The sequence below is a fragment of the Orycteropus afer genome, unplaced genomic scaffold, assembly GCF_000298275.1.
Source record: "Orycteropus afer afer isolate SDZICR_OR568_19922 unplaced genomic scaffold, OryAfe1.0 scaffold00150, whole genome shotgun sequence".
In the NCBI taxonomy this organism is placed as follows: Eukaryota; Metazoa; Chordata; class Mammalia; order Tubulidentata; family Orycteropodidae; genus Orycteropus; species Orycteropus afer.
The window spans coordinates 150,961-177,943 of NW_006921737.1; the positions used below are offsets into that span (position 1 = coordinate 150,961).

At 44.4% G+C, this 26,983-nt stretch overlaps 2 protein-coding genes across 2 annotated transcripts; both read left to right on the top strand.

The window, feature by feature from the left end:
- Positions 1-764: 764 nt before the first annotated feature.
- Positions 765-9,697, top strand: PEX11A (peroxisomal biogenesis factor 11 alpha). The gene is made up of 3 exons (XM_007946107.1): positions 765-820; positions 4,052-4,167; positions 9,126-9,697. The coding sequence occupies exons 1-3, from the start codon at positions 765-767 to the stop codon at positions 9,695-9,697; spliced, it is 744 nt and encodes a 247-aa protein (XP_007944298.1).
- Positions 9,698-15,733: 6,036 nt separating this feature from the next.
- Positions 15,734-26,814, top strand: PLIN1 (perilipin 1). Its single transcript, XM_007946087.2, has 8 exons — positions 15,734-15,778; positions 18,666-18,870; positions 19,909-19,991; positions 21,578-21,842; positions 22,170-22,345; positions 24,400-24,600; positions 25,043-25,288; positions 26,470-26,814. Exons 1-8 carry the CDS (start codon positions 15,734-15,736, stop codon positions 26,812-26,814), a joined length of 1,566 nt encoding a protein of 521 aa, XP_007944278.1.
- Positions 26,815-26,983: the final 169 nt, after the last annotated feature.

Consider the following 26,983-nt stretch of genomic DNA (forward strand, 5'->3'; position numbering starts at 1 on the left):
GCCTAAGACAACCCTTTAATGACTTCCTTGGGTAATAATCTTTCAGTCTTCAACAACTGAAAATTCTCTCACTTTACTCAGTTCTCACACTAGGAATGAATTTCATGAAATGACTTGTCCCTGCTCTAACCATTTTTTCCCCACTAGACCTGGAGCTGATGTTCAAAGGAAACAGAGGAACAGCTCAGGGAAATGATTATGTCCCGCAGTTACCAAGCAAAGACTCAAGGTAGTTCTGAGCTGGGAGACTCACTGGAGATTCCACCTGGGGCTCCTGGGTACCCCTTCCGCAGACCCGAACGGCTCTGGAGGAAAAGCTCTAGTCGCACAGTGGGTAAGGCATTTGGCTGCTAGCTAGGAGATTGGTGGTTCAAACCCATCCGCTGCTCTGCGGGAAGAAAATGAGCAATCTACTTCCGTAAAATTTACAGCCTTGGAATCCCAATGGGGGTCACTATAAGTCTGAATCCACTCGATGGCAGCGGGTTATTGGGTTATAGGCACACTAGGGAAGCCAAGACACCCAAGGCAGCAGCCGACTTCTAACTCACCTGTCACAACTTGGAGTCTCCGTAGTAACTGCCACTTCCGTCTCCGACCGGAAGCCCGCGAAGTCTCCCGCTCCGCCTCCACGGGGGCGGAGAAACTCAGTGCGTCAGGCCCAGCTGGGAACCACTCTTTCTCCGGTACTGGCGCTTCGCCCAAGTGCTGAGGACTCACTAGTGGTCCGGAGTAGTCGGGGTGCAACGCTTTGTCTGGGGGCCATGGACGCCTTCACTCGCTTTACCAACCAGACCCAAGGCCGGGACCGACTCTTCAGGTGAGTCAGGTGCCAGAAGCCTCCACCTGTTTCTCTCTCGACCCTGTATTCGGTTCTGTTCTCTGGCGTCCGGAGAAGGAGGTAGTAGCCTTGTGGACCGAAGCGGGAAGGACTGCTAGCTCCCATGGAGGGAGTTTGGTTTTCGAGTGCCTCCTCACTCTAAATTCAGTGGGGTTGGGCCATCCGCACCCGTGTTGGGTCCTGAGCCTCACGTGCGAAAAAAGACCAGGTGCCGGGCATCCCAGCCACCTTGAGGCTGCTCACAACCCCAGTCGACGAATCTTCCTCTTCTCCCAACTTTGTTCTCCGGGCAGAGCAAGAAGCAGTTCTCAACGCTCAACATTCTCCTGAGGACTTTTTTTTTTTTTTTTTTTTAAGAGAAACATTCGCCTGACATTTGTGGCTTAGGGAAGCAAACCATCTTGCTGTGGCTTCAAACACCACTTGAAATACAATACTTTGGGGAAATATTTTATTTACTTCTTTATCTTCCATTATTTCCCGATCTACCTCATTACACACAGGAGCTGTGGTAGCGTAGTGCCTAAGGCACTTGACTGCTAACCAGAAGGCAGGTGGTTCAAACCCACCATCCACTCCTTGGAAGGAAGGTTGGCCAATCTACTTCCGTAGTGATACTGCCTCGGAAACCCAAAGAGGGGTCGCTATGAGTCGAGTCTGATCCGAGGGCACATAACAACAATAACCTCATTACAATACTACATGTGAAGTAGTTTTGTAAAATGTAATGCGGTACTGAGAATTTCAGAGAAGGAACTGCTCCTCTAAGGTACATGCTATACTACTGAAAATATTCAGCGGAGATTGTGATTTTGAAACTGATTAGCTCCTGATGTTTCTTTTAGAAATTTGGTTGATTCTTGCATTAGTTACAGTGGTATTTAACACCCCTTCCTGGGAACTCTTCTGGGTGTACAAATGCTAACACAGAGACCAGCAAAACTAGGCCCAATAATAAAATGGAAGCAAACTAGATGCCAAGTATTTCTATCAGTGTTTTACAATTAATAACTCATTTAACTCTCATCACAACCCTGTGAGGTACACTCTCTGAAATTATCCTTATTTCATAGATGGGGAAGCAAACAGAAGGAAGTTTTAGGTACTAAGTGGTGGAGCTGAGAGATTCAGATCCACACAATTCAGCTCCAGTGCCCACCTCTTACTACTAAGCCACACTACCTTCTAGTGAATCTGATGGATTTTCAAAATAGTTGCATTATGTTCAAGCATCAATAGAATAGAAGCCTGTAATCTCAGTGTAAAGTTTATCAAGGACATTGGTTAATAAAATAATTGTTTAGGATCTACTTACTCAGCAAGATCTGAGATCTCTGGCATTTCCATTGGTGATCTTCATGATCTCTGTTTTCTCTATGAACAAATTGGTATTTATAAAATATGCCTTGTTTTTTGGACCCACTCCCATTGCTAGACCAAATCTGAGAAAGAGATTTATTGACATGGCCAGCTTGAGCCCCTCTAATCAGGAAGCACACTTAGAAAAGAGAGAAAGATTGTTTCTTATCCCTGTCTTCCCATTTTACATTATTCCCAATAATAAGTTCACCATTTTAGAAAATGTGCCACATTTTTCTTGAGGATAATATTTATAGCATAAAGAGATTCAAATACAGGGTAGAAGGAAGCTAGTCAATTTCTCTATAAAATAAAATGTCAAATGCATTTGGATGTTTGCATGTTACAAAGTTTCTTGCTTATTACATTTCTGCAGTAAAGCAGCCATGTGTAGGCATGACAATAAGCACTTTACTGAATATATTTTAAAAAAAAAGTTATGGTCAATTTCTATTTATAGTGACCCCATAGAACAGGGTAGAACTGCCCCGTAGGGTTTCCAAGGCTATAAATCTTTAGGGAAGCACACTGCAGTATCTCCTGGGGAGTAGCTCATGAGTTTGAACCACCCATCTTTTGGTTAGCAGCCAACTGCCTAGCCACTGTATCACCAGGGTCCACAATTGAACATATAACAGAAAAAAACAAACCAAACTCACTGCTGTCAAGTCAGTTTGACTCATAGCGACCCCTCCTTGGGTTTCTGAGCCAGTATGTCTACAGAAGTACATTGTCTATCTTCTTTCTTAGGAGTTGCTGGTAGTTTTGAACCACCAGTCTTTTGATTAGCAAATGCCTTAGGCACTACGCTACCAGAGCTCCCAATTGTATATATACAACAACAAAATGCAACACACTGCCTCAAGTTGGATCGGACTCATAGCAACCCCTCCTTGGGTTTCTAAAGTGGATCACTGTGGAGGCAGATTGTCCAACCTTCCTTCTGAGGAGTGGCTGGTGGGTTTGAACTGCTACCCTTCTGGTTAGCAGTCAAATGCTTTAGGCACTACGCCATCAGAGCTCCCAACTCAATATATGTTGTTGTTGTTTATGTGCCATTGAGTCGGACCCGACTCATAGTGACCCCTCCTTGGGTTTTCGAGGCAATATCACTACGAAGTAGATTGCCCCATCTTCCTTCCGAGGAGTGGCAGGTGGGTTTGAACCGCCAGACTTCTGGTTAGCAATCAAGTGCCTTAGGCACTACGCTACCAGAGCTCCCAACTCAATATATAGTACTTATTAAATAAGAGCTCATCTGTATTTTATGTAAAATACTAATTAGTTCTAAAGACAGATATAAGAACATATCTGTATTTATGTACTAGTGTGTATATGGTCCTTTTGTTTTTCAAAAATTAAACAATTTTCAGACTAGACTTTTCATTTGGTTTTGGTTCAAGTTTGTGTCCTGTCACATATGTGGTAGGTTAACTACATGGCAAAAACGTTCATTTTAGAAGTCTGAAAGTCATTCTACACTGAGTAAAATAAAGAGGATGAATCTTTGCAGACTTAACACAAGGGAAATTCTTGTATAATTTCCTTCTTTGACTACATTCATTTCTCTGTGCCAGCAAAAGGCCTTTTGGAGGGCTGTTAACTGCATTATTGCAGAGTTCACTTTCATTACCTTTGTGTTGCATTTCCATCATACATTCAACATGTTCTACCCTTTGGCCCTGTGGGATGTCTGTTGCAGTATTTTGCTCTTGTAAGAGCTGCTACATGAGAAACTGTCTTGGAAGCTTTGCCTTTTGTAAGACATGTTTTTCTTTCCCTTACTTCATGTATCAAGTTTTATTTTGTTTGTAAATTATTCTTTTTATTTTATTGTTTTTTCCATTTCAGAGCCACTCAGTACACATGCATGTTGCTTAGATATTTGTTAGAACCTAAAGCTGGAAAAGAGAAAGTGGTAATGAAGCTCAAGAAACTGGAGTCCAGTGTGAGCACTGGCCGTAAATGTAAGTACCTTGTCTTTTGAGGGACAGTGGCACTTGGTTTAGAATCATCAGCCTCAGACCCTGTAATTCACAAAACACTCTCTAGTGATTAATTTCTAGTCAGTCAAGTTGATAAAGTCAGTCAGTAAGGCTGCCTTCATGACAAGAATGACAAGCCATAAAGGTTGAATGTTTTCCTGCAAACCATTCACAAATACACTCCTGCGTTCACATTTGGTGCTACACCATACCTTTCTGCTTAGTCATCAGCAGTGGGACGCAACAGTGTATTAGTTCACCTTTAGCTTTTAGAATCACAAATATTTTGACAAGCCCAGACATGAATGTCTGGCTCCTAAGAGCTCTTGATGCTCTGTAAAAGAACAGAATACCTATGTCCCAGACCACTTGCCAATTCCTCTTATGTGGGTCTGCTAGAGGAGATGGATAGATGAATAGATTTTCTTAGACCATATGTATGATGGTTTCATGTTAAAAACAAAAAGTGAAGTCAGTGTTTTACACTCATTTAATTCACTTTCATAATAAATCATACTGGGATATCCCATACTTTTAATGTTGTTGTTAGGTGTCGTTGAGTTATCTGTGACTCAAAGTGACCCTGTGTACAGCAGAACAAAACACTGCCAGTCCTGTGCCAGCTCCACAATCCTTGCTATACTTGAGTCCATCATTGCAGCCACTGTGTCAGTATATCTTGTTGAGGGCTTTCCCCTTTTTTGATGACCCTTTGCTTTACCAAGCATGATATCCTTCTCTAGGGAATGGTCTGACAACATGACCAAAGTAGGTGCGACGAAGTCTGGCCATTCTCACTTCCAAGGAACGTTCTAGCTGCACTTCTTCCAGGACAGATTTGTTAGTTCTTTTAGTAGTCCATGGTACCCTCAGCATTCTTTGCCAACACCATAACTCAAAAGCATCAACTCTTCTTCTGTCTTCCTTATTCATTGTCTAGCTCTCGCATGCATATGAGGCAATTGAAAATACCATGGCTTCTGTCAGGCGCACCTTCTTCAAGGAGACATCTTTGCTCTTCAGCACTTGAAAGAGTCTTTTGCAGCAGATTTGCCCAGTGCTATACATCATCTGATATCTTCATTGCTGCTTCCATTGGTGTTGATTGACAACCAAGTAATATGCAGTCTTTGACAACTTCAATCTTTTCTCCGTTTATCGTGATGCTGCTTATTGGTCCAATTGTGAGGATCTTTGTTTTCTTTATATTGAGGTGTAATGCCTAAGATATATGACTGCTAACCAGAAGGCTGGTGGTTCAAACTCACCAGCCACTCCTCAGAAGGAAGGTTGGGTAATCTACTTCTGTAGTGATACTGCCTTGGAAACCCAAGGAGGGATCACTAGAGTAGAAATAGACTCGACAGCAGTATTTTTTTTTAATCCATACTGCAGACTGTAGTCTTTAATCTTCATCAGTTGGTCCTTCAAGTCATCCTCACTTTCAGCAAGCAAAGTTGTATCGTCACCGTATCACAGGTTGTTAATGAGTCTTCCTCCAATCCTGATGCCATGCTCTTCTTCATATAGTTCAGCTTCTTGGATTATTTGCTCAGCATACAGAGTGAATAAGTATGGTGAAAAGATACAACCCTGACACTCACCTTTCCTGATTTTAAACCATGCAGTGTACTATTGTTCTGTTCGAATGACAACCTCTTGGTCTATGTACAGGTTCCTCATGAGTACAATTAAGTGTCCTGGAATTCCCATTCTTCTCAATGTTATCTATAATTTGTTATGATCCACATAGTCAAATGCTTTTGCATAGTCAGTAAAACACAAGTGAACATCTTTCTGGTATTCTTTGCTTTCAGCCAAGACCAATCTGATATCAGCAATGTTATCTCTTGTTCCATGTCTTCTTCCTGAACTTCTCTGGAAGTTTTCTGTCAATATATTGCTGCAACCGTTCTTGAATTATCTTCAGTAAGATTTTACTTGTGTGCGATATTAATGATATTGTTTGATAATTTCCACATTTGGTGGGATCACCTTTCTTTGGAATGGGTACAAATATGGATCTCTTCTAGTCAGTTGGCCAGATAGCTGTCTTCCAAATCTCTTGGTATAGCCGAGTATCTGCCTCCAGTGTGGCACCCATTTGTTGAAACATCTCAATGGGTATTCCATCGATTCCTGGAGTCTTGTTTTTCACCACTTCCTTCAGTGCAGCTTTGGCTTCTTCCATCAGTACCATTGGTTCTTGATCATATGCCACCTCCTGAAATGGATGAACATCGACCAATTCTTTTTGGTACAGTGATTCTGTGTATTGCTTCCATCTTCTTTCGATGTTTCATGTGTCATTCAGTACATTGCCTGTAGAATCTTTCAGTAGTGCCACTCAAGGCTTAAATTTTTTCTTCAGTTCTTTCCACTTGAGAAATGCCACACGTATTCTTCCCTTTTGGCTTTCCAACTCCATGTCTTTGCACATTTCATTATAATAATTGACTTTGTCTTCTCAAGCTGCTCTTTGAAATCTTCTGTTCACCTCTTTTATCTTATCATTTCTTCCATTTTCTTTAGTTACTCGTTGTTCAAGGGCAAGTTTCAAAGTCTCTTCTGACATCTGTTTTGGTCTTTTCTTCCTTCCTTGTCTTTTTAATGACCTTTTGCTTTCTTCATGGATGATGTTCTTGATGTCATCCCACAATTATTCTGGTTTTCAGTCATTAGTGTTCAAAACATCAAATCTATTCTAAATCAATGCATCAGATACTAAATTCAGGAGGGATATATTCAAGGTCATATTTTGGCTTTCATGGACTTGTTTTAATTGTCTTCAACTTCAACTTCAACTTGCATATGAGCAGTTGATGGTCTGTTCCACAGTCAGCTCCTGGCTTTGTTTTAGCTGAAGATACTGAGCTTCTCCATCACCTGTTGCCACAGATGTAGTCAGTCTGATTCCTGTGTACTCCATCTGGCAAAGGCCACACGTAAAGCCATCATTTGTGTTGTTGAAAAAAGGTATTTGCAATGAATAAGTTATTGGTCTTGCAAAATTCTGTCATACAATCTCTAGTATTATTTCTGTCACCAAGGCCAAATTTTCCAACTACCGGTGATTCTTCTTTTTTTCTAACTTTTGCATTCCAATCCCCATTGATAATCAGCACATCTTGACTGCATGTTTGGTCAATTTCAGACTGCAGAAGTTGGTAAAAATCTTCGGTATCCTCATCTTTGGCTTTGGTGGTTGGTGCGTAAATTTGAATAATAGTAGTATTAACTGGCCTTCCTCATAGGCATATGGATATTATCCTATCACTGACAGCATTGTATTTTAGGATAGATCTTGAAATGTTCTTTATGGTGATGAATGCCATGCCATTCCTCTTTAATTTGTCATTCCCAGCATAGTAGATCATATAGTCTGATTCAAAATGACCAAAACCAGTCCATTTCAGCTCACTAATGCCTAGGATATCAATCTTTATGCATTCCATTTCATTACTTTTAATAAGAATAGCTATTATGCCTGATTGTTGGTTATTTGATGAGAACTAGTTGTTGCTGCAATAGGCAAGCAAAGCATTTGGAATGATCATCAGATATTGAGCAGTTATTTTTGAGCACTTACTTTTTAAAGGTAGAGTCCTGAACTTCATGAGAGAAATAAGATGATGACATGGTACAAATCATGATATGAGATTTAGTGTTGAATCTAGCTGGCTGGAGTGGAGGAGGCTAGGGAGATGGAAAAAGAGCAGTTTTATACGGTGGTTTCCTCTAATAAAAGCTCAGAGGAGGTAAGAGCAAACCATTGTTTTGGAGCATCAGTGAGGAATTAGCTTGATGAAAGAAGCTTAAATTGTCAAGCAGAGGGATAGGAAGGGTAGGGTGAGCATTTCTGGACAACACTGAAGGCCAAGACTAGAAGTTTTATTTGAGATTCTTAGTATGTTAGAGCTTAAAGGTCCATGAGTGGTCACCAGTCTTTGAACCCCAGGAGGAGCTTATTCAAAGTCACTCAGCCAGTTAGTGAAAGAACTATAATAGGAACCCAGGAGTATTCATTGCATATACTGTTTTGTGTTATTTTTATAAAATAATAGAGACATTCTTCTGAGATTATAAGTTTCCTGAAGGTAGCTACTTCTGAACACTTACTAGTCTAAGGTATTGTCCTTTAAGGTGAAGTACTTATTTGGTATGCTGAATAGTATATTTAGGACTAGAATTCATTCTCAGTTACCAAAAAGAAACAAACTCACTGCTGTTGAGTCGATTCAACTCATAGCAACCACTCCTTGGGTTTCCGAGGCGGTATCACTACAGAAGTAGATTGCCCAATCTTCCTTCCGAGGAGTGGCTGGTAGGTTTGAACTTAGGCACTATGCATTCTCAGTTAGTACTTGATAAATATTTGTGGATTGATTAATTGATTACGTGCTTACCTAAGGACATACCATTGCAATAGCTGATTTAATTCAACTAGGAGTCATACATAACAATGTTATTAATTGCTCTATCTACTATGTACTTTGCCAAGAGTTTGGACAATGAAAATGGTGGATTTTTTTTTTCCCACTAACACTATCATGTGGAAATTAAATGAAATGTAAACCATCAAACTTTTCAAAAGAATATTGGATCTAGAGTTCATGTTATCATAGCACCTTTCTTCTAAAGAATTGTAGCTGGTAATATTCAAACGTAACAATCCACATTCATGATTGGCCTTGCCTAGAGTTTATGTTAAAGTGTTCACTGGAATGAGGAGATAAATGTTAAAAGTCACTATCTTTTATGCCTTTCAGGATCATTTTAGGTGTCCTTAACATACTGTAAAATCTTCCTTTTTTTCTGAGCAAAGTCTGAGCCTCAAATGATGTTCACTTGTTAAAAAGCCAGTTCTGGCCTCTCACCTTGATACAGTTCTATTACATGCTAATTAAGTAACTGTTAACCATTGTGGGTTCTTCTTGCAGGGTTCAGACTAGGAAATGTGGTACATGCTGTGCAGGCGACTCAGCAGAGCATTCATGCCACTGACCTGGTGCCCCGCTTTTGCCTAACATTATCCAATGTAAACCGTGTGGTTTATTTTATCTGTGACACTATCCTCTGGGTGAGAAGTGTAGGGCTTGCCTCTGGCATCAACAAAGAGAAATGGAGAAAGTGGGCTGCCCGTCACTACTACTATTCTCTCCTGCTGAGCCTGGTCAGGGATTTGTATGAAATCTCCTTACAGATGGAACAGGTTGCACACATAATGGCAAAGAAGGAAAAATCACCATCCCAGAATCTTCTTGGACATAGTGTGGCTGATGAAGAAACAGAATGGCTCCAGTCCTTTCTCCTTCTCTTATTCCGATCCTTGAAGGCTCATCCTCCCTTGCTCCTGGATACAGTGAAGAATCTTGGTGATATCCTGAACCCTTTGAACGAGCTGGGGATCTGTAAGTCCAATCCTGGCATCATTGGACTTGGAGGTCTTATGTCTTCTATAGCAGGCATAATCATTGTGGCATATCCTCAGATGAAGCTGAAGACCCACTAAGGCAGGAATAGCACCTGATATCAATGACGACCTTTTAGTGCAATGGACATTTGGATTAATCACACATCACATCTTACTGAACTTAAGAACTTGGTCACATAACCATTTAGTGACTTGTGATGTGAGCAGAAGTGGGCCAGGAATGGAGAAGAGGAGGAGCATAAAGATTTATGGATACTGTTTAGCGAGCTGGACTGACTTCTGCATTTCTGAATATTATCCCTTCCTAACATTTATTAAACATCTCATGCATATGGTAGGTCCTTATTGTTTGTTGAATGAATAAAAATTGAAAGAGACCCTATTAGGCAAATAGTAAACACTAATATATAGTAACTTTTGGGTTGTGTAGATCATTGGTTTTGCACAACTGCTGTAGGTGTGATATTCAGCACTCTCTTAGATCTGGTACAAAACAAAACAAAACAAAAAAACATCCACTGTCATTGAGTCAATTCTGACTCATAGCGACCCCCATTGGGTTTCCAAGGCAGTAAATCTTTATGGAAATAGATTGCCCATCTTCCTTCCACAGAGCAGTTGGTGGGTTTGAACTGCTAGCCTTCTGGTTAGCAGTCATATGCTTTAGGCACTGCACCACCAGAGCTCTTTAGATCTAGTAGAGACTCCTTTTTTCTCTGATCAGTTACTCCCCCTCCTCCACAGATTATTTAGTATTTACTTACCACTGCACTCCTATCCTTGCTGTGTCCAGAAGCAGAATCAGAAAAGCACTAGGCACCTTCATGGTATATACATTGTGTTTATGGGAAGAGGTCTTTAGGTAGTGAGTGAGTAAGTGAAAATCAGAAGCAGACAGAAAGAGACCTGAGATAAAAATAATGTGGAAAGTCACAAAGGATGACTGTAGTCTGTGACAAACAAAGCAGGTGGAAGAAGTTGAAGTGATTAACATTCAGGGCTAGTATCTTATTTCTCTGACTCCCAAGCCAATGTTTTCATGATAGCTTACTGCCTTCCTGGTTGAATGTAAGTGTGAGAATCTCCAAGATCCTGTGCTTTTCACCTCTCACCCTCCCCAAATTTGGAATCTCTGTCAGTGATTTATATCTATTCTATATTTAAAATATATATATATATATCTAAATACTTACCAGCTAAATTGTTTTAATAAAAACCGTACACTAGTTTGGGCAAATTTACATTAATTTTCATTAAAATTCATAGTAAAATTTTATAAATATTCCATGAATTTAGGAGGATCACAAGTTTTTATGATAAATTAGACTTTCAGATCTTTATATGGTTGGAGGAGATGGACTTGAACAATAAGGAGCCAGTGAAGATGACACTAGAATATTGAATTGGTGCCATTTGCTCATGTTCTTACTGTCAGTCTTGGCTACTGGGTTCTTTTATGTGATTACAGATCCTTTAGATTTAGGGAAGCGAGATAGAGAAATAAGTTGCCATTAGGTAGAAGGCCAATGTCAGCCCTACCAACTAAAGCCATCTCATTTATCTGAATGGAAATGAGAAAATGTGAACTAAGTAAATTTCCCATGAATGCAATGGAGGTTCTTAAAAACTAAATTCAAGTCCTTGGCTCTCTATTATTACAGTTATCAATCAAGACATAGAATTTGGGAAAGAGCACACTCACAACTGAATTTTAAGAGAAATGAAAGATGCTGTAACAGGGCAAATAAAAAATTGAACCCTTTTTATTTTGTCTAGAACCTCTAATACCGATTAATTACGTCTAATAAATTTCTAGATAAAATGGACTCCTTGTATCTATGAATGTATTCTGGAAATAGAGAAGAGTTAAAAGTAAGGCAGTCCAGCAGATCATCCTTAATCAATGTCTACATAGTTGGAAGACTTCCCTCTGCTCTGGTCAAATGAGCTCTGATTAAGAAAGATTTAGATATAGAGCCACTGGGTTGAAAGGGACCTCTAAGGTGATCTCATCCAGACTTCTAAATACCTTAAAGAGGGTCTTCTACAACAGTTCTGTCGATGGTTATATGGCTTCTGTCTGGAGAAGTCTGCCTTGAATTTACAGTGGCATGTTAAGGTGAACTCCATCTTGGTACTTTAGTCCTCTGCAAGTTAGGGTGGGTGGTGAGGAGTTTGAGAAATGCCACCTCTTCTAGCATTTGTATAACCTTAATGGTGCCATTACTTCTTCCTTCTGTGCGTCTTTTTCCTTTCTAACCAACCCTTCCCAGCCCTGAGCTTCTACTGTTAATGAGGGATACTAAAAACCAAAGAAATTCCTACTAGTTATACAGACCAGCACACTCACAACTGAACATTGTTGCCTGAAAATTTATTTATTCAACAACAAATATTTGAGTGCCATACTTTGTTCTTGGGATCCACTTGTGAACAAGATGGCCAAGGTCCCTGCTGTCAGGCAGGAGGAAAGGAGATAGGAATGAAGAAAGAAGTAACCGTCTTTCAAGCTGCTGCTGGAAAATAGACTCTTCCTTTGTCCCTTGGGAATCTTCTAGGCCCTTTCACCACTTCTCACCTCTCACCCACATTTTAGACTCAGCTGAAGCGGCCAAAGGACAAGCTTCTTAGCAGAGCTTTTAGGCACAGAGCCCTATATTCCCTTTGGCCCAAAGCCACTATTCCAAAGGCTTAAAACTGCCCTTTGGCCCAGATTTCTCTTGAGACACAACCTCATGGATAATTTGTCCTGAGTCTTGAAGTGAGGGCAGAGACCACTTCTTTAGCTATTTTCCTTCCTCTCCACTTTATATTTCAAAAGTTTAGATTGGATAAACTATAAACCAAACCCACTGCCACTGAGTTGATTCTGACTCAGTGACCTTATAGGGCAGAATAGAACTGCCCCATAGGGTTTCCAAGGCTGTAAATCTTTATGGAAGCAGACTGCCTTATCTTTCTCCCACGGAGTGGCTGGTGGGTTCCAACCATTGACCTTTTGGATAGCAGTCCAATGCTTTAACTACACAGTGCCACCAGGGCAGATTGGATAAGTACTAAATGTATCACATATTTATTACACCTTTTAGAGGCTCCTGGCTTGACTCCTCCCTTTCTTGACCTCTCATTCCCTGTATTTTATATCAGAGGTACAGAATTTATCCTCAAGGCTCTAGCATAAAGCACTATGTCTCCCCACCCCCTGCCTCTTTCCCGTTACCTACAGCATACAACTTAACAAAAGGGTCAACAATAGATACAGTTCTACCAACAACAAGGAAAATAAGTTTTGTCATCCTACTCTTCATTTTCACTGCCTGGGAAACCCAATGGGGGTTGCTATGAGTCAGAATCGACTTGATTGAAGTGGGTTTGGTTTTTAGTTTGATTGCTCTTCATTTTAAGAGGCACAGTCCTTCATCTTTGAAGCGAGGAACTAAAAAACTTGGGCTCTTGCCTAATTTCTTGCTAAAGAAGGGATGAGAGATGATAGATCTTTGTTGTCTGGGTAATATTGATCAGTAATAGAATCTTGGTCAACACTATCACTTCACCAGACATATGACAACAAAAATCAAGTTGATTCACCCACTGCACATTCTGGTGGGATCTTAGGCCAGATAAAGTTGAGTAAACGTTCTCAAACTCTAAACTGCTATCTCAATGACTGGATTGCAAAGACTGAACTTCCTGGTCTAATTCTCTTTTTCACTGAGGAATCTTATCTTCATAGTTAAAGTGTAACACATTCAAGTGAATTCTGGACTTAAATTTTACTGTTAAAATTCACTCTTGTGCAAATAGGACTACATGCACAAATAATTTGGCACAAAAGGTTTGACAGAGGCTCTCTCTACTTTTGTATTTATATGTGATGCAAATATACCCATGAATGTTATAGAGCATACAATGGACAAAGTTATGAAAAAGCCTTAATCATAACCAAATACCTTGAGGAAATGAGTCACTGGTATGGCGGCTCAGGACCATAGTCTCAGGGAACACTAAGGTCAGTTGGCCTAGCAGTCCACAAAGACAATGTTCTACATTCTACTTTGGTGAGTAGCAACTGGGGTCTTAAGAGCTTGTGAGCAGCCATTTAAGGTGCAACTATTAGTCTCTCTCCATCCAGAGTAAATCAAAGATGCAGGAAACAATTAGTCCAAAGGACTAATGTAGTACATGAACCACAGCCTTCATGATTCAGACCAGAAGAACTAGATGGTCCTCAGCTACTATTGCTACCACTCTGAAACAGATCACAATAAAAGGTCCTAGATATAGTAGGGCGAAATGTAGAACAAGACTCAAAATCCTAAAAAAGACCAGGCTTACTGGTCTGATGAAGACTGGTGGAGCTCTCGAGACTATGGTCCCTAAACACCCTTCAAGTTAGGAACTGAACTTAACCCCTGTGACTCAACTGTCAGCCAAACGACATGCCTATAAGGTGAACAGTAATACCGGGAGGGTATGCATTCATTAAAACAATCAAGCATATGAGATCAAGAGGGCAGCATTTGCCCAGGGTTAGAGCTAGGAAGACAGGAGCAGATGGGAAGGAAGGACAAAGGGAAGAGGTAGGCTTAGAGAGGAAGTGGGAAGAATGCTGTTACAGCATGGGGATTGTAATAAATATCACAGAATGTGTGTGGATTGTTGAAAACCAATTGGCTCTGTAAACTTTCACTCAAATTGCAATTAAGAAGGAAAAAAAAAAAACACTCTTGTTAGTAAATAATAAAGGAAAGAAATAGGTTGAAAACTGTCCCACAGGACCCTCTAGTTTAGAAAGGAACTAAAAATTACAGAATTACATAGAAGTTTTGAGTTTGAGTTTTAGTCATATATCTCAGCATCTTCCTGGGAGAACAAGTTTTTGAGAATTGGGAGCCATAAATATGTTGCACAAATGATATTTCATAGCTCTGGAATAATAACTCCTCAGAGCCTAGATCTTTTTCAGCTTTGTGATCCACCTCCATGTCAGCTAAATCTTCTTGCAAAAGTTAGGATATGCCCAAGAGACCCTGGGTCAAATAACCATGGCAACCAACTAACCCAGCTTTCTCTTCCTCTCTGCCCTCCTCTATCTGGGAGGTGTTGGTCACATTGCCCAAGACTCCCCGGAGCAACTGGAATTGTTACTGCCTGAGGACATTCTCCTGATTGGGACTCTGTGGAGTGAGGAGGCAGTCACCTGGAGTGAGTGTGGGAGCATCAACTGTGGAAGTCCTGGAGCATCCTCCTTGGGTTATTTCTAAGAGTTAAAGGGAAAAAGTTGAGGGTAAGAATCTGGTAAGGGTCTCCTGGGAAGTTTTATTAGGGGTGGGAAAGTCTGCAGGAAACCACTGAGGGAAAGATTGTTCAAGGCAAATGACTAGAGGTGTAGAGTAGACATTCTGGGGCCACAAACTTTTCTAGGATATAGGTGAAATAGCTGCTTTTAAGAGAGGAGCCCTGGTGGTGCAATGGTTAAGTGCTCAGATGCTAACTAAAAAGTTGGTGGTTAAAACCCAATGGCCACTCTACAGGAGAAAAGACCTGGAGATCTGCTCCCATAAAGATTTATGGAAAATCTATGGGGACAGTTCTACTCTGCCCTACAGGGTCACTATGAGCCAGAATTGACTCAATGGCATACAACAACTTTCTCACATGGTTCAGCTTAGCGGGAAGGACTAGCAGATATGCTTGCTTAGAAGGAACTAGACCAGAGCTTTTTCATTAAAAACAACAACAGAACTATTAAAGCTGAAACTTGTTACTTTAATCACCGTTGGACCCTCATTTAAGAGCCCTAAGACTTCCTCTAAAGCCTTTTATCTCCTATGGCTACCTTCATTCTTCACTTCTTACCCTGAACCCTTGCAAGAAACATCTGTCCTAACAAGTGGATGTCGAGCAACTCAACCACGTGGGACTTTAAGAAGTGACCTCTTGTCTGTGACATTCACCCTCCAACCTATGTTTTCTATTCAGAGAAATTGAGATCTCAGGCAGCCTGGGCCCAGTTGGTGGCTATGAGAGGTAGGGAACTGTCCCTGTGGATCTCAAGCCTGTGGGCTTTCTGATGGACTTGGGACCCTCTGCTTTGCAGCTTGAAGAGCTGGTATGGCAGTCAACAAGAGTTCAACCATGCTGGATGAAGACCTCCCTGTAAGTAACTTGAGCTTATATGAGAAAGGGGATGGACAATTTAAAGAGGAGGAAGGAGCAAGCAAGAAGGAAAGGTTCTGGGGGTTAGGTCAAGATATGTCTAGATTATGTTCTCTAGCTCATTAGCTTTCATATCTTGTTTTAGTTATTCTTACCCTCACTACCTTCTGCAAGGGGCTTTTGGAGGCTCTGAAAAGCAAATGATGACTATTAAAAACTAAGCATCTTGGAGAAAAAGAACCGAAATACTGGTGATAGGAGAATGGAGATGGAGGGAACTACTGTGTTCTAAAAACCGTGTTGAAAGCCTGGGCTCTGTCCACCAACCCAGGCTGAATATATATTTGATTATATTAATACAGAGCCTTATTATGATCCTAGGGGCATTATTCAAATTGTAGTCTGTATAAATGGCAACTACTGCGGTTACATGATGCACAGGCAGTGGGTAGGAATGGGTTGAGAGTTCAATGTATCTAGTATTGTATCTTTGACCCGGTTTTCACTATGACTGGGCCTGGTTTTTGACACTTTTAGGTATGCCTAATGCCTCTTGGCAAAGCCTCTCTGATTCTGACACAGTTCAAGTAATTTGTGAAACTTAAAAATTGTGAACTCACACAATACCCCTATTGTCCCAAGTTAGGCCTTAACTAATCTTTACACTAGAAAATGCTGTGTTAGGCTGTGAATTGAATTACAGAATACAGAGAGGCATAAAAGGTCAAATGCATCTAAACAGATAGACTTCCCTTCCCAGGATACCTCTTTCCCCCCTTGGCTTTCTCTAAACAATTTCTGAAGCTCTCTCCAAAATGTTAAAACTATTTTCTTGTTTACATTCAGTCTTTTTCTAGTTCAGATTTTAAATTTGCCAACAGGATAAAAAGTTAAAATATTGTCTGGAAGGTTGAGCAATCCTACTTCCGTAGTGATACTTCCTCGGAAACCCAAGGAGGGGTCGCTATGAGTCGGGGCCGACTCGACGGCATATAACAACAACAACAACAACATACATATGAGTCTCCCTGATGCTAACTCAGCTCCTAAAAACAGAACAGCCTAGCTTCTTTCCTCCACAGCAGTGCCATATTCAAAACTACATAGAGGTCTTGAGCTTCTGTCAGACCTGAGGAGTTTTCTCTTTTTACTTTTTATGAAAAGAACTCTGAACATTCATGAGAGTAGACAGAACATAATGAATCCCTATGTACCCTTCACAAGCCCCAAACTATCTTTAATCCATAGCCAATCCTGCCTCATCCTCACCCTGTCTACTACTCCTCACCTTGTATTATTTTGAAGCAAATACCAGATATCATGTGATTTCAAACCTGAGTTGGAAGCCATTTACTAGCTGTGTGATCTTGGGTAAGTCACTTACCATCTCTGAGTCTGTCTCCTCACCAGCAAAGTGGTAGTGATAAGTCTGACCTAAAAGAGTTGCTGTTAGAATTAAATGAAGTCATGTCCTCAAGGCACCCAGACCAATGTCTAGAGCATAACACCTAGAAAATGTTGTTTCCCTCTGCATGACTAGAATCCACATTCTTTTACTCAAAGACCAGTGTTTTTTCACTAAGATTCCTAGATGGCCTGAATTTTAATTATGTGACTGCTGCTGAAATTAAAATGCATTCATAAGAGCACAACATGCTAATAATGAATGATGAGAGTCTCATTATATCCACATCCTTAGACCACACCTAGAGCACTGTCTTCAAGTTTGAGTACTAGGTTTTTAAGAAGACACCTGACTGCAATGAGTCCAGAAGAGGAATCACCAAACCAGGATGGTTTGTCAACTAAGTTAGGAACTAGAACTATTTAGCATGGAGAAGGGCCTTGAAATATGTGAAGTGCCTACTCATGAATGATGAACTAGATTAGCACAGGGTTGTTCCAAAGGTCAGAGTGTGGAACAGTGGGTGGAGGCAGATTTCAGCTTAGCAAAACTGTCCAACTAGAGGTATAGGTCACTCTATGAGGAGTGAGCTCCCATCAAATGAGGCATTCAAATAGAAGTCTACCAGAGAACCCGTGGGAAGGATCCTTGTTGCAGTGTCCCCTGAAAGCCTAAGATTCTGTGATTTGGTGCAGTCAGGCAGATCTAAACTTATACATTCTAGTACCCCAGACTGTGATGCATGTATTCACCTACATTACTGTGCCAGGCTTTATGCTAGGCATTGGGAATACAGAGACGACAAGGACTCAGAGTGTGCCTAAAGTACACCAGTCAACTGGAAGAGTCAGACAAGTACACACATAATCACAGCAGAGTGTGACAAATGTAGAGACAGCTCAGGAAAGGAAGTGGTGGCTGTGACGGAGAGTCAGAAAGCCCCCATAGGGGAAGTCATGGTTAACTTGTGTCCTCAGGGAATGGCATTTCACCAGGCAGAAAGAACTGTGAGAGGAAAGGTGAGCATTCTGGGCAGTGGGGCCAGCATACACAGGCAGGGTGGCAGTATCCTAGAAAGGCCAGAGAAATGTTTAGCTAAATTGCCTGAATCACCAATCTATGGTGGACTAAAACTCTGGATGGTACATTGTCAACACTTGCTCTCTACCAATATGTTTAAGTGTGTGGATTAGAGCCTTTGTGGTGGGCTGGGGCTTAACTTGGCGCCCGGAAGACAGATTGCCTCTTCAGCTCAGGAGAGCCTGGATTTGAGCCAGGAGAGCATGGCAGACTGGCTCTCTCTTTACCTTGTGGGTGCCCCCCGCCTTGATTGGAGCATCCAGAGATCTCTCTGGCCTTGGTTCCTCCCAGGTCACTGGACTCAGCCCAGCCTCACCAATGGATTCTGTGAACATGGGGCTGCCCTTTTGGGTGGGGAAGAGGGAGATGAGATGATTTCTCCCTTCCTTCCTTCCATGCCAGGAACAGGAGAATGTTTTACAGAGGGTCCTGCAGCTGCCTGTGGTGAGTGGTACCTGTGAATGTTTCCACAAGACCTACACCAGCACCAAGGAAGCCCACCCCCTGGTGGCCTCTGTGTGCAATGCCTACGAGAAGGGCGTGCAAGGCGCCAGCAACTTGGCTGCCTGGAGCATGGAGCCTGTGGTCCGCAGGCTGTCCACTCAGTGTGAGTCTGTGTGATACTTGGCTGGCTGCCTGCTTGTTCACTGATGCTCACTCCTGCTTGCTGGTCTGTCTGATCTCCTGAGAACTTGCTTGTGTGTCTGCCTATGTACCTGCCCATCTGGCTATTTACATGGTCTTTTAAGGCATCTGTAGCTCAGCTGGCATTTTCCTAGCATGGTAATAATGAGCAAAGAATTGACAGAGGGAAAGAGTGAGCAGAGATGTATGAGTGGGATCCCAGTGGGAATCTCCAGTCTATGAGCCTGTTTAAGCCAAATGCTGCTGCTGGTGGTGCAGCAGCAGCAGCAGCAGCAGCAACTAGCAGAAAAACTCCACCAAACTCACTGCCATCAAGTCGGATCCTACTCATAGCGACCCCTCCTTGGGTTCCTGAGGCGGTATCACCTCAGTTCTAGGGCCTGGACAAGCTGTGACTGGGAGTTTGTCACCCCCAGATGTAAAGCCCAGGCCTGGCCTCAATAAGGTCCAATCCCAGGGCCCTACTGCCCCCACCTCCCACACTCACACCTCCATTCTCCTTCTCCCTAATGCCCACCCAGAACCCTAGAGCCAGAGGAGAAGAAGAATGACCTAGTGTCCATCCAGAACCCTAGAGCCAGAGGAGAGGGAGAATGAGAGAGACCAGTATCTGTTGGTAATTTACACAATTTCCATCTCTTCCTTCTAACAACAAGCCTGCAAAGTAGGCACCATTATCCATGTTACCACTGAGGAACTTGAGGCTCTGCCAGGCTGTGACTTGCTGGAAACCATACACTGCAGTGTGGGTGCTTGGCTTTGAGTGCAGGTGTGACTGCCTCCAGAGTTCCTACATGATGGAAAAATCTGGCCCTGGTCTCAAGGAGTCACAGTGAATGGGGAATAAAGATGGCAAAAGGCCTCAGGTTCAAAGATGCTTTGGAGGCAGCAGGGCATGGGGATTTGAGGGCTGCAAGGTCCCTTCCTTGGCCCAGAAGGTACTGTGAAGTTTTCATAGTTGTGTGCAGGACTCACTCCAACATGGCCCTTTGCTTTTAAGTCATAGCAGCCAATGAGCTGGCCTGCCGAGGCCTGGACCACTTGGAGGAAAAGATCCCTGCCCTCCAGTACCCTCCTGAAAAGGTAAGCCCCTTCCTTCTTGTCCCCCTCCCCTACACTGTGCTGTCACTGCCTTCTCTTCAGCCCCGCTCAGGGGAGGAGGGGGTGGGAGCATGACTCCACTTTCTTTGCTCTGACAAATGCCCGGAAAGACTGGAGGAGGCTGCCTGCCCTCAGGGTCACAGGATGAGCTTCTTCCTGCAGAGCCAAATAAAGACAGGGTTTCTGGGATCAGTAGGCACAACCCTAGAGGAAACCTAAACAGGAGCATGGGGTTGGTCCCACTGCCTCCCAGTACTCATCCCTGGTATCTGGGGCTCTGTGGGCTTCCATTGGACTGCTGGGTGACTACAGCCCTTTAAGGTCATGGGCCACACTTGTCAGGATCCCCAGGATAAACCCTTTATGGATTGAGACTGTCACTTCAACTGGGTATATATTTAGTGAGTAGTTGCCATGGATGCAGGCCCATGCTAGGTGTTTGGAAGAGTAAGTGTCAGTCCCTGCCCCATCCATCTCACTGACTACCTACACTCCCACAACATTCACTGAGGCCTGCCCTATGCCAGGTGCTATCACATGCAACTTATAGAACCTCTCATTTTATGCTCTTAATCAACCCTCTGGGATAGGGGTGGTGATCCCCATTTCACAGAGGAGAAACCTAGTGACTGGCTATACAGCCTTAAGTAGAAGCCACACAAGTACAGGTCTACTTGGCTCCAAAGGCCTGTGCACTTCACTTCCCATTTTCCCAGACAAAAGACAATTTCTTTGTCACATAGGAGCTCCCAGACTAATAAGAGAGAAAGACAAGTACATTATTTTAATGCAGAAGTTATACCAAAAGTAAACCAATTGAGTCTGTTGTGACTCATAGTGACCCTATAGGACAGAGTATAAGTGGCCCATAGGGTTGCAGAACTTATGTTGTTATGTGCCATCAAGTCGGCCCCAACTCATAGTGATCCCTCCTTGGGTTTCTGAGGCAGTTATCACTAAGGAAGGAGATTGCCCAGCCTTCCTTCGGAGAAGTGGTTAGTGGGTTTGAACCTCCAGCCTTCTGGTTAGCAGTCAGATGCCTTAGGCACTATGCTACCAGAGTTCCTGCAGAACTTATAGGAAAGTAAAATGCATCCATACCAAAAAAACTAAACCCTTGCTGTTGAGCTGATTCCAACTCAGCAACACTATAGGACAGAGTAGAACACCCCATAGAATGTCCAAGGCTGTAAATCTTTATGGAAGCAGACTGCCATATCTTTCTCCTGCAGAGCAGCTGGTGGGTTCAAATTGTCAACCTTTTGGCTAGCAGTAGAGTGCTTAATCACTGCATCATCAGGACTCCAGGGCCTCCATAAATCAATACAAATATGATGGGCATATAGTCTTGTGTTCTGAGGGAAGGATGGGATACACTACAGGAATTTGGAAGAGGAGATGCCTGTGTGCATGAGGGTCAGGACAGACATCATCAAGGAGGTAGCCTTTGGAGTTATCCTCACAAGATGAATGAGGCCTTCTTGGAAACTGGGCTCAGGGCCTGAGATCCTGAAGGGCAGCTCTCCTAGGGCCTGCAAGACCAATATGCCTGACCCTCCACCCCCCAGATCGCCTCTGAGCTGAAGGATACCATCTCCACCCGCCTTCGAAGTGCCAGGAACAGCATCAGTGCACCCATCGCAAGCACTTCAGACAAAGTCCTGGGGGCTGCTCTTGCTGGCTGCGAGCTTGCCTGGGGAGTGGCCAAAGACACAGCTGAATTTGCTGCCCACACCAAAGCTGGCCGGCTGGCCTCTGGAGGGGCTGACTTGGCCCTGGGTGGCATTGAAAAGATGGTAGAGTTCCTCCTTCCTCCAGCCAAGGAAGAGTCAGGTACTTACTATTGAGGGGTCAGGGCAGAGAGACCGACCCTGAGGGAGTGAGTTGGCCACCCAGACTGCCTTGGAATCACAGGAGGCAGCAAGTGCTCACCCGGCCACAGCTCTGGGCTCTGGAATAGGGAAAACCCAATGGGGTTTTCAGATGGATCCATAATCATTTAGCCCCTTCCTCCCATCTCTAAGTGGGGAAAATGAGCTGCTCAATCACTGGTGGGTTTGTGGTGAATTAGGGTCCTGCTTTCCAGTTCTAGATACAACCCAGATTTCCCTAGCCCCTCTTTGATCTGTTGTCCCTTCTTTCCCTCAAACCCCTACCCAGCCCCTGGTCCTGGACACCAGCAGGCCCAGAAGCAGCCTCCCAAGGGCAAGCCAAGCCTCCTGAACAGGGTTGGGGTCCTGGCCAATACCCTCTCTCAGCACACCTTCCAGACCACAGCCTGGGCACTGAAGCAGGGCCACGCTGCAGCCATGTGGATCCCTGGTGTGGCACCCCTGGTGAGTATTGGCTCTGAGCTCTGTCTGACCCCCTGGTGGTCCTGTGGACAGCTTCTGTCTCCTGATCCCTACCATCCTGACTCAGCTCCCTCTCCTGCACTGGAAATGTTCTCTCTGCCAATATGGGCTGGGAGTTTAGGTCTAAAGACAAGAGGCCTTAAGAGGGAGTGGAGGAGATTATAGGAGAATAGAAGGGCAGTGTATGCACACGGAGGCAGCTGCAGGGCTGGCAGGAGTACATGGGAGGGAAGGACAGGGAAGAGGTATCTGTGACGAAGTGGGAAGAGAGCTGTTGCACTGTGGGAAATTGCAGTCAATGTCATGAGACAAAGTATATGTGAAATGCTGTATGGAAAATGAATTTGCTCTGTCAACTTTCACTCAAATAGCAATTAAAAAAAAAAAAAAATGCAGTGCAAGGCTCATCCCCTAGGCTACAGGGGAAGAGAAAGGACAGGGCAAGAGCTTAGACAGGTTTACCTTGCCAGATAGAATGCCCACTTCCCTAGTTTACATGCCCCCAAGTAGGTCTCTCACTGTGGTTGCTTAACTTACGTGGAAGCAGCAACTCATCTGCTGTTGCTCTTCAGGTATAACTAAGGAGTGTCACCCTTAAATAAACAGCAAAAAACCCATCATGTCGGGGAGAGTGCACCACCTGGGCTCGTGTCCCTGACTTCCCCCAGCTTTCTGATTTTCCCTCCAGAGTCTTCTAAATTCTATCCCCATTTCATCCAAGGTAAAGCTGCCTTTTCTAGGCCCAGGCAGGGTTAACTCCCCATGCCTGCCCCCACTTCTCTATGTACTTTAGCAGAGATCGGCTGGGTGTGTTTCACAAGGAGCTTTTTTAAGAAACTAAGTCCAAAAAAAGGAAATAAAGACAACATAAAAATTTGGCAAACAAGGTGACTGCTTTTCAGCCATCATTTGGATGATATTTTTAAAAGCATCATCAAGCTTGGATCATTCATTCAAGTATAGCTTGGGAACATACTATGTGCAGGTGCTTGGCTCCACTAGGGAAGCAGGACTAGTAGTTTCCCTCTGTCCTCTATTCCTTTATTTTTGGCCAGCACAGAGGATCATTTACCAGTGGAAGCCAAGACTAACATCATGCCCTACCCTGTCCCATGGTGGGTAGAGTCCACTGTGTGACATAACCTCAGGAGGCACCATCCACATAGCGTATAATGGGGGCTCCTAAAGTTGTATCACACAGAGGCCTTGTTTGTGGGGGTACCTAGAGGTGTTGAATGACCCAAGCTGTGCCTCCAGGAACAGCAGCCTATTTGCTCAGGTCAATTTCCTCCCATGGGGACACTTGATTTTTTTTTTTTACCTTTAAAGATCTGGGAGGGATATCTGCTAAAGCTAAACATACATATACAGTGTAACCCAGCAATCCCACTCCTTGATGTAAACTCAATAAAAACAAACACTTATGTCCCCCAAAAGACAAGTAGGAAAAAAGGCAAACGTCACCTTTATGTAGCCAAGACCTACAAACAGCACAAATGTCCATTAACAATAAAATGGATAAATGAATAGTAGCATAACCATGCAGTGGAATATTACACAGCAATGGAAAAGAAGCAACTACTTCTATATGCAACACATGGGTGAATCTTACAACATAATGTTGAACAAAAGAAACTATTTATGAAAAAATCTATGTTGTATGATTCCATGTATACAAAGTTCAAAAATACCCAATACTAATCCATGGCTATAGAGGTCAGAATTCTGGTCACCTTTTGGGGGGGTTATTGACTGGGTGGGGGCACAGGGAATCTTCTGGGTGTTAGAAACAGTCTATATCTTGATCTGGGTGGTCACTTCACAGGTGTGCATTTGTAAAAAATCATGGAGCTGTACACTAAAGATGTGCACACTCTGGTATATTTAAGTTCTCACTCAATGAAAAGTTTAAGAAAAGTCCACTGGGTCCAGGCTTTGCTCCTCTCCAGCCCAGGCCCTGGAGCGAGGAGCTTTGGCCACTGGGGCTGCCTGCCTTCTGCAGGGGCTATGAAGCTAATGGTCCTTCCCACCCTCAGAGCAGCCTGGCCCAGTGGGGTACATCAGTAGCCATGCAGGTAGTGTCCCGACGGAAGAGTGAAGTACGGGTGCCCTGGCTGCACAACCTTACTGCCACCCGGGAGGAGGACCACAATGACCAGACAGACACAGAGGGGGAGGAGACAGAGGAGGAGGAGCAGGAAGTGGAAGAAGAGGAGACTGAAGAGAAGCTCAATAAGGTGAGAGAGACAGCAGGAGCTGAGTGGAGAATGCAGGAGCCTAGAGGTCCCACATCCCGTGGTGGGGGTGGGGGTGAGAAGCAGAGGCACAAGGTGAAGCAAGAATCTCTGACCCAAGGACATGGTGCATGGGTGCAGTACTCTTCACCCCACCACAGGCATCTAGCTAACAAAGCACTTCCATGTCATTCTCCCAGTTGAGCCTTGAACAGCCCTATAAGATAGGCAGAGCAGAAATTACTGTCCCTGTTTTGTAGATAAAGAAACTGAGGTTTGGAGAGGGAAAGTAACTTGCCCAAGGCCACATAGCTAGTCAGGCCTACAGGGGTCCAGTTTTTTCAATTTGAGGTCCACATTCTTTCCCCCATAGCTCTGGGGATGGTAGTTGGGGCAGGGGGCCTGGGAGTTGCTGCAGGAGGTGCTGACCCTGCTCTGCCCCCAGGTGGCAGCCCTGCCTAGCCCAAAAGGCCTCCTGGGCAATGTGGCACACACCATGCAGATGGCCCTCCAGAGCACCATCTCGGCCGTGACGTGGGCACCTGCCACTGTGATAAGCATGGCAGGGAGGTTGCTGCACCTCACACCTGCTCGTGTTGTCTCCTCAACCAAGGGGAGGGCCATGTCCCTGTCAGATGCCCTGAAGGGCGTTACTGACAACGTGGTGGACACGGTGGTGACCTATGTGCCGGTGAGTCCCACCCCGGGCTAACTATCCCTTCCCCTTGGTACTGGATGGGAAAAGATAAAGTAAATTTGGCTAAAGGGACTGTAGTCCCCATCCTTTCCCTAGCCCCCTTGAAGACCCTCCTACAATTTTCAGTGACTCAGAAACACTCCGACATGCTGTGGCCTTCACTGTGTCTGAGGCCTCTCCCAGCACCAAGAGTATAGAAGCCCAAGGCTTCTCCCAGGGGTTATTCCCCCTTCTTCTCCCCACCTGCTGGTGGAGAAGTCTCCTGCCATCAGCCTGAGGGTCCTCAGTGTCTCAGTTTGCATGCTGCTTCCTGGGAAGAGGTTGGAGGGAGGCTTCCAGGGAATGCTGAGAGGTGAGCCAGAAGTCCCAGGGGACAGTAGCTGTACCATCCCAATTCTATCCCCAACAGAAAAACCCAAAGGATGCCCATACCATCTCTTAGGGAGCCTTTGGGCTCCTTCCCAGAGCAAGCCCTAGGTCTTACAGACTCTAGGAGGGTTGATCAAGACAAGAGACTCTGGTAGAGCTGGGGTGTGTGTGACTGAGTTGGTCAGTTACTTACTCTCCACTTCCTCCCACCAGGAGGCATGCCAGTGGTCTTGGGCAGTCAGTCTGTTCACTCTGAGCAGAGAGCCCCAAAACAGGTTGAGGAACGGATACCCTGCCATGGCCTTAGCAGTGTTCTGCTGTGCTCAGCCTGTAACTCTGGCCCCAGGTATGGGAGAAAGAGCCACTGTCCCCAATTGAAGGTCCCTCTGAAAAAGGTCCTCCAAACCAAACCAAACTCACTGCCATCTAGTCAATTCTGACTCATAGCAACCCCCACTGCATTTCCAAGACTAAATTATAGAAGCAGACTGCCTTATCTGTGGGTTCAAACCACCCACCTTTTGGTCATCAGCCAAATACTTTACACTACACCACCAGAGCTCCTTGAAAAAGGCCCTAGGAATCCAGAAACGTTGGCTGAAGCTTAGCTTGTCTTGCCTGTGGGATCTGGCTTGTGGAGACCCTGAGAGCGCCCCGACCCACCTGGAGGCCCCTGTCTCACACCCCAGCCTACCCTATGGTGGGCCTGAGAGAGATGACAGAGAGGGACCCAAGGGAGTGGCGGGTCGGAGGCATAGGAACGAAAGTCATCCGAGGCCTTAACGCGGCGGCGGCCGGGTCCTCAGCTTCCCAGGTTGTCGCTTATGGAGCCAGAGAGCGAATTCCGGGACATCGACAACCCACCGGACGAGGACGAGCGCCGGGGCTCCGGGACTCCAGCCACCGGCCCAGAGTCCCAGACGCGCCCGGCTCAGCCTCGCGGCAGCCTGCGCACCACACGGGGCCTGAGTGTGTCCGCTTGCTCGGGTGTGGACGACAAGCTGGAGAGCGCAGCCGGGCCGCGCCCAAGTTTCCCGACAGTGCCCCGCGAGAAGCCCACGCGCAGGGTCAGCGACAGCTTCTTCCGGCCCAGCGTCATGGAGCCCATCCTGGGCCGGGCGCAGTACAGCCATCTGCGGAAGAAGAGCTGAATCCGCGGCGCAAACCGCTGAGCTTCCTCAGCGGGAGACCCAGCGTGACCTCCACCCAGTGCACCAGGGCTATTTTCTCTAATGAATAAATAGAAAGTATATGTCCAAGAGAGCGTTGACTTGTTCAAAACAGGAGTCTCCAAACTCCAAGTTTCATTCCTTTGATGCT

Bases quoted from the DNA above. Each gene is read 5' to 3' on its own strand.
- PEX11A (XM_007946107.1), top strand. From the start codon at position 765: ATGGACGCCTTCACTCGCTTTACCAACCAGACCCAAGGCCGGGACCGA. The intron at 821-4,051 runs GTGAGTCAGGTG...TTTCCATTTCAG, and splicing joins GGCCGGGACCGACTCTTCAG to AGCCACTCAGTACACATGCA. The intron at 4,168-9,125 runs GTAAGTACCTTG...TTCTTCTTGCAG, and splicing joins TGTGAGCACTGGCCGTAAAT to GGTTCAGACTAGGAAATGTG.
- PLIN1 (XM_007946087.2), top strand. From the start codon at position 15,734: ATGGCAGTCAACAAGAGTTCAACCATGCTGGATGAAGACCTCCCT. The intron at 18,871-19,908 runs GTGAGTCTGTGT...TTTGCTTTTAAG, and splicing joins CCGCAGGCTGTCCACTCAGT to TCATAGCAGCCAATGAGCTG. The intron at 19,992-21,577 runs GTAAGCCCCTTC...TCCACCCCCCAG, and splicing joins TCCAGTACCCTCCTGAAAAG to ATCGCCTCTGAGCTGAAGGA.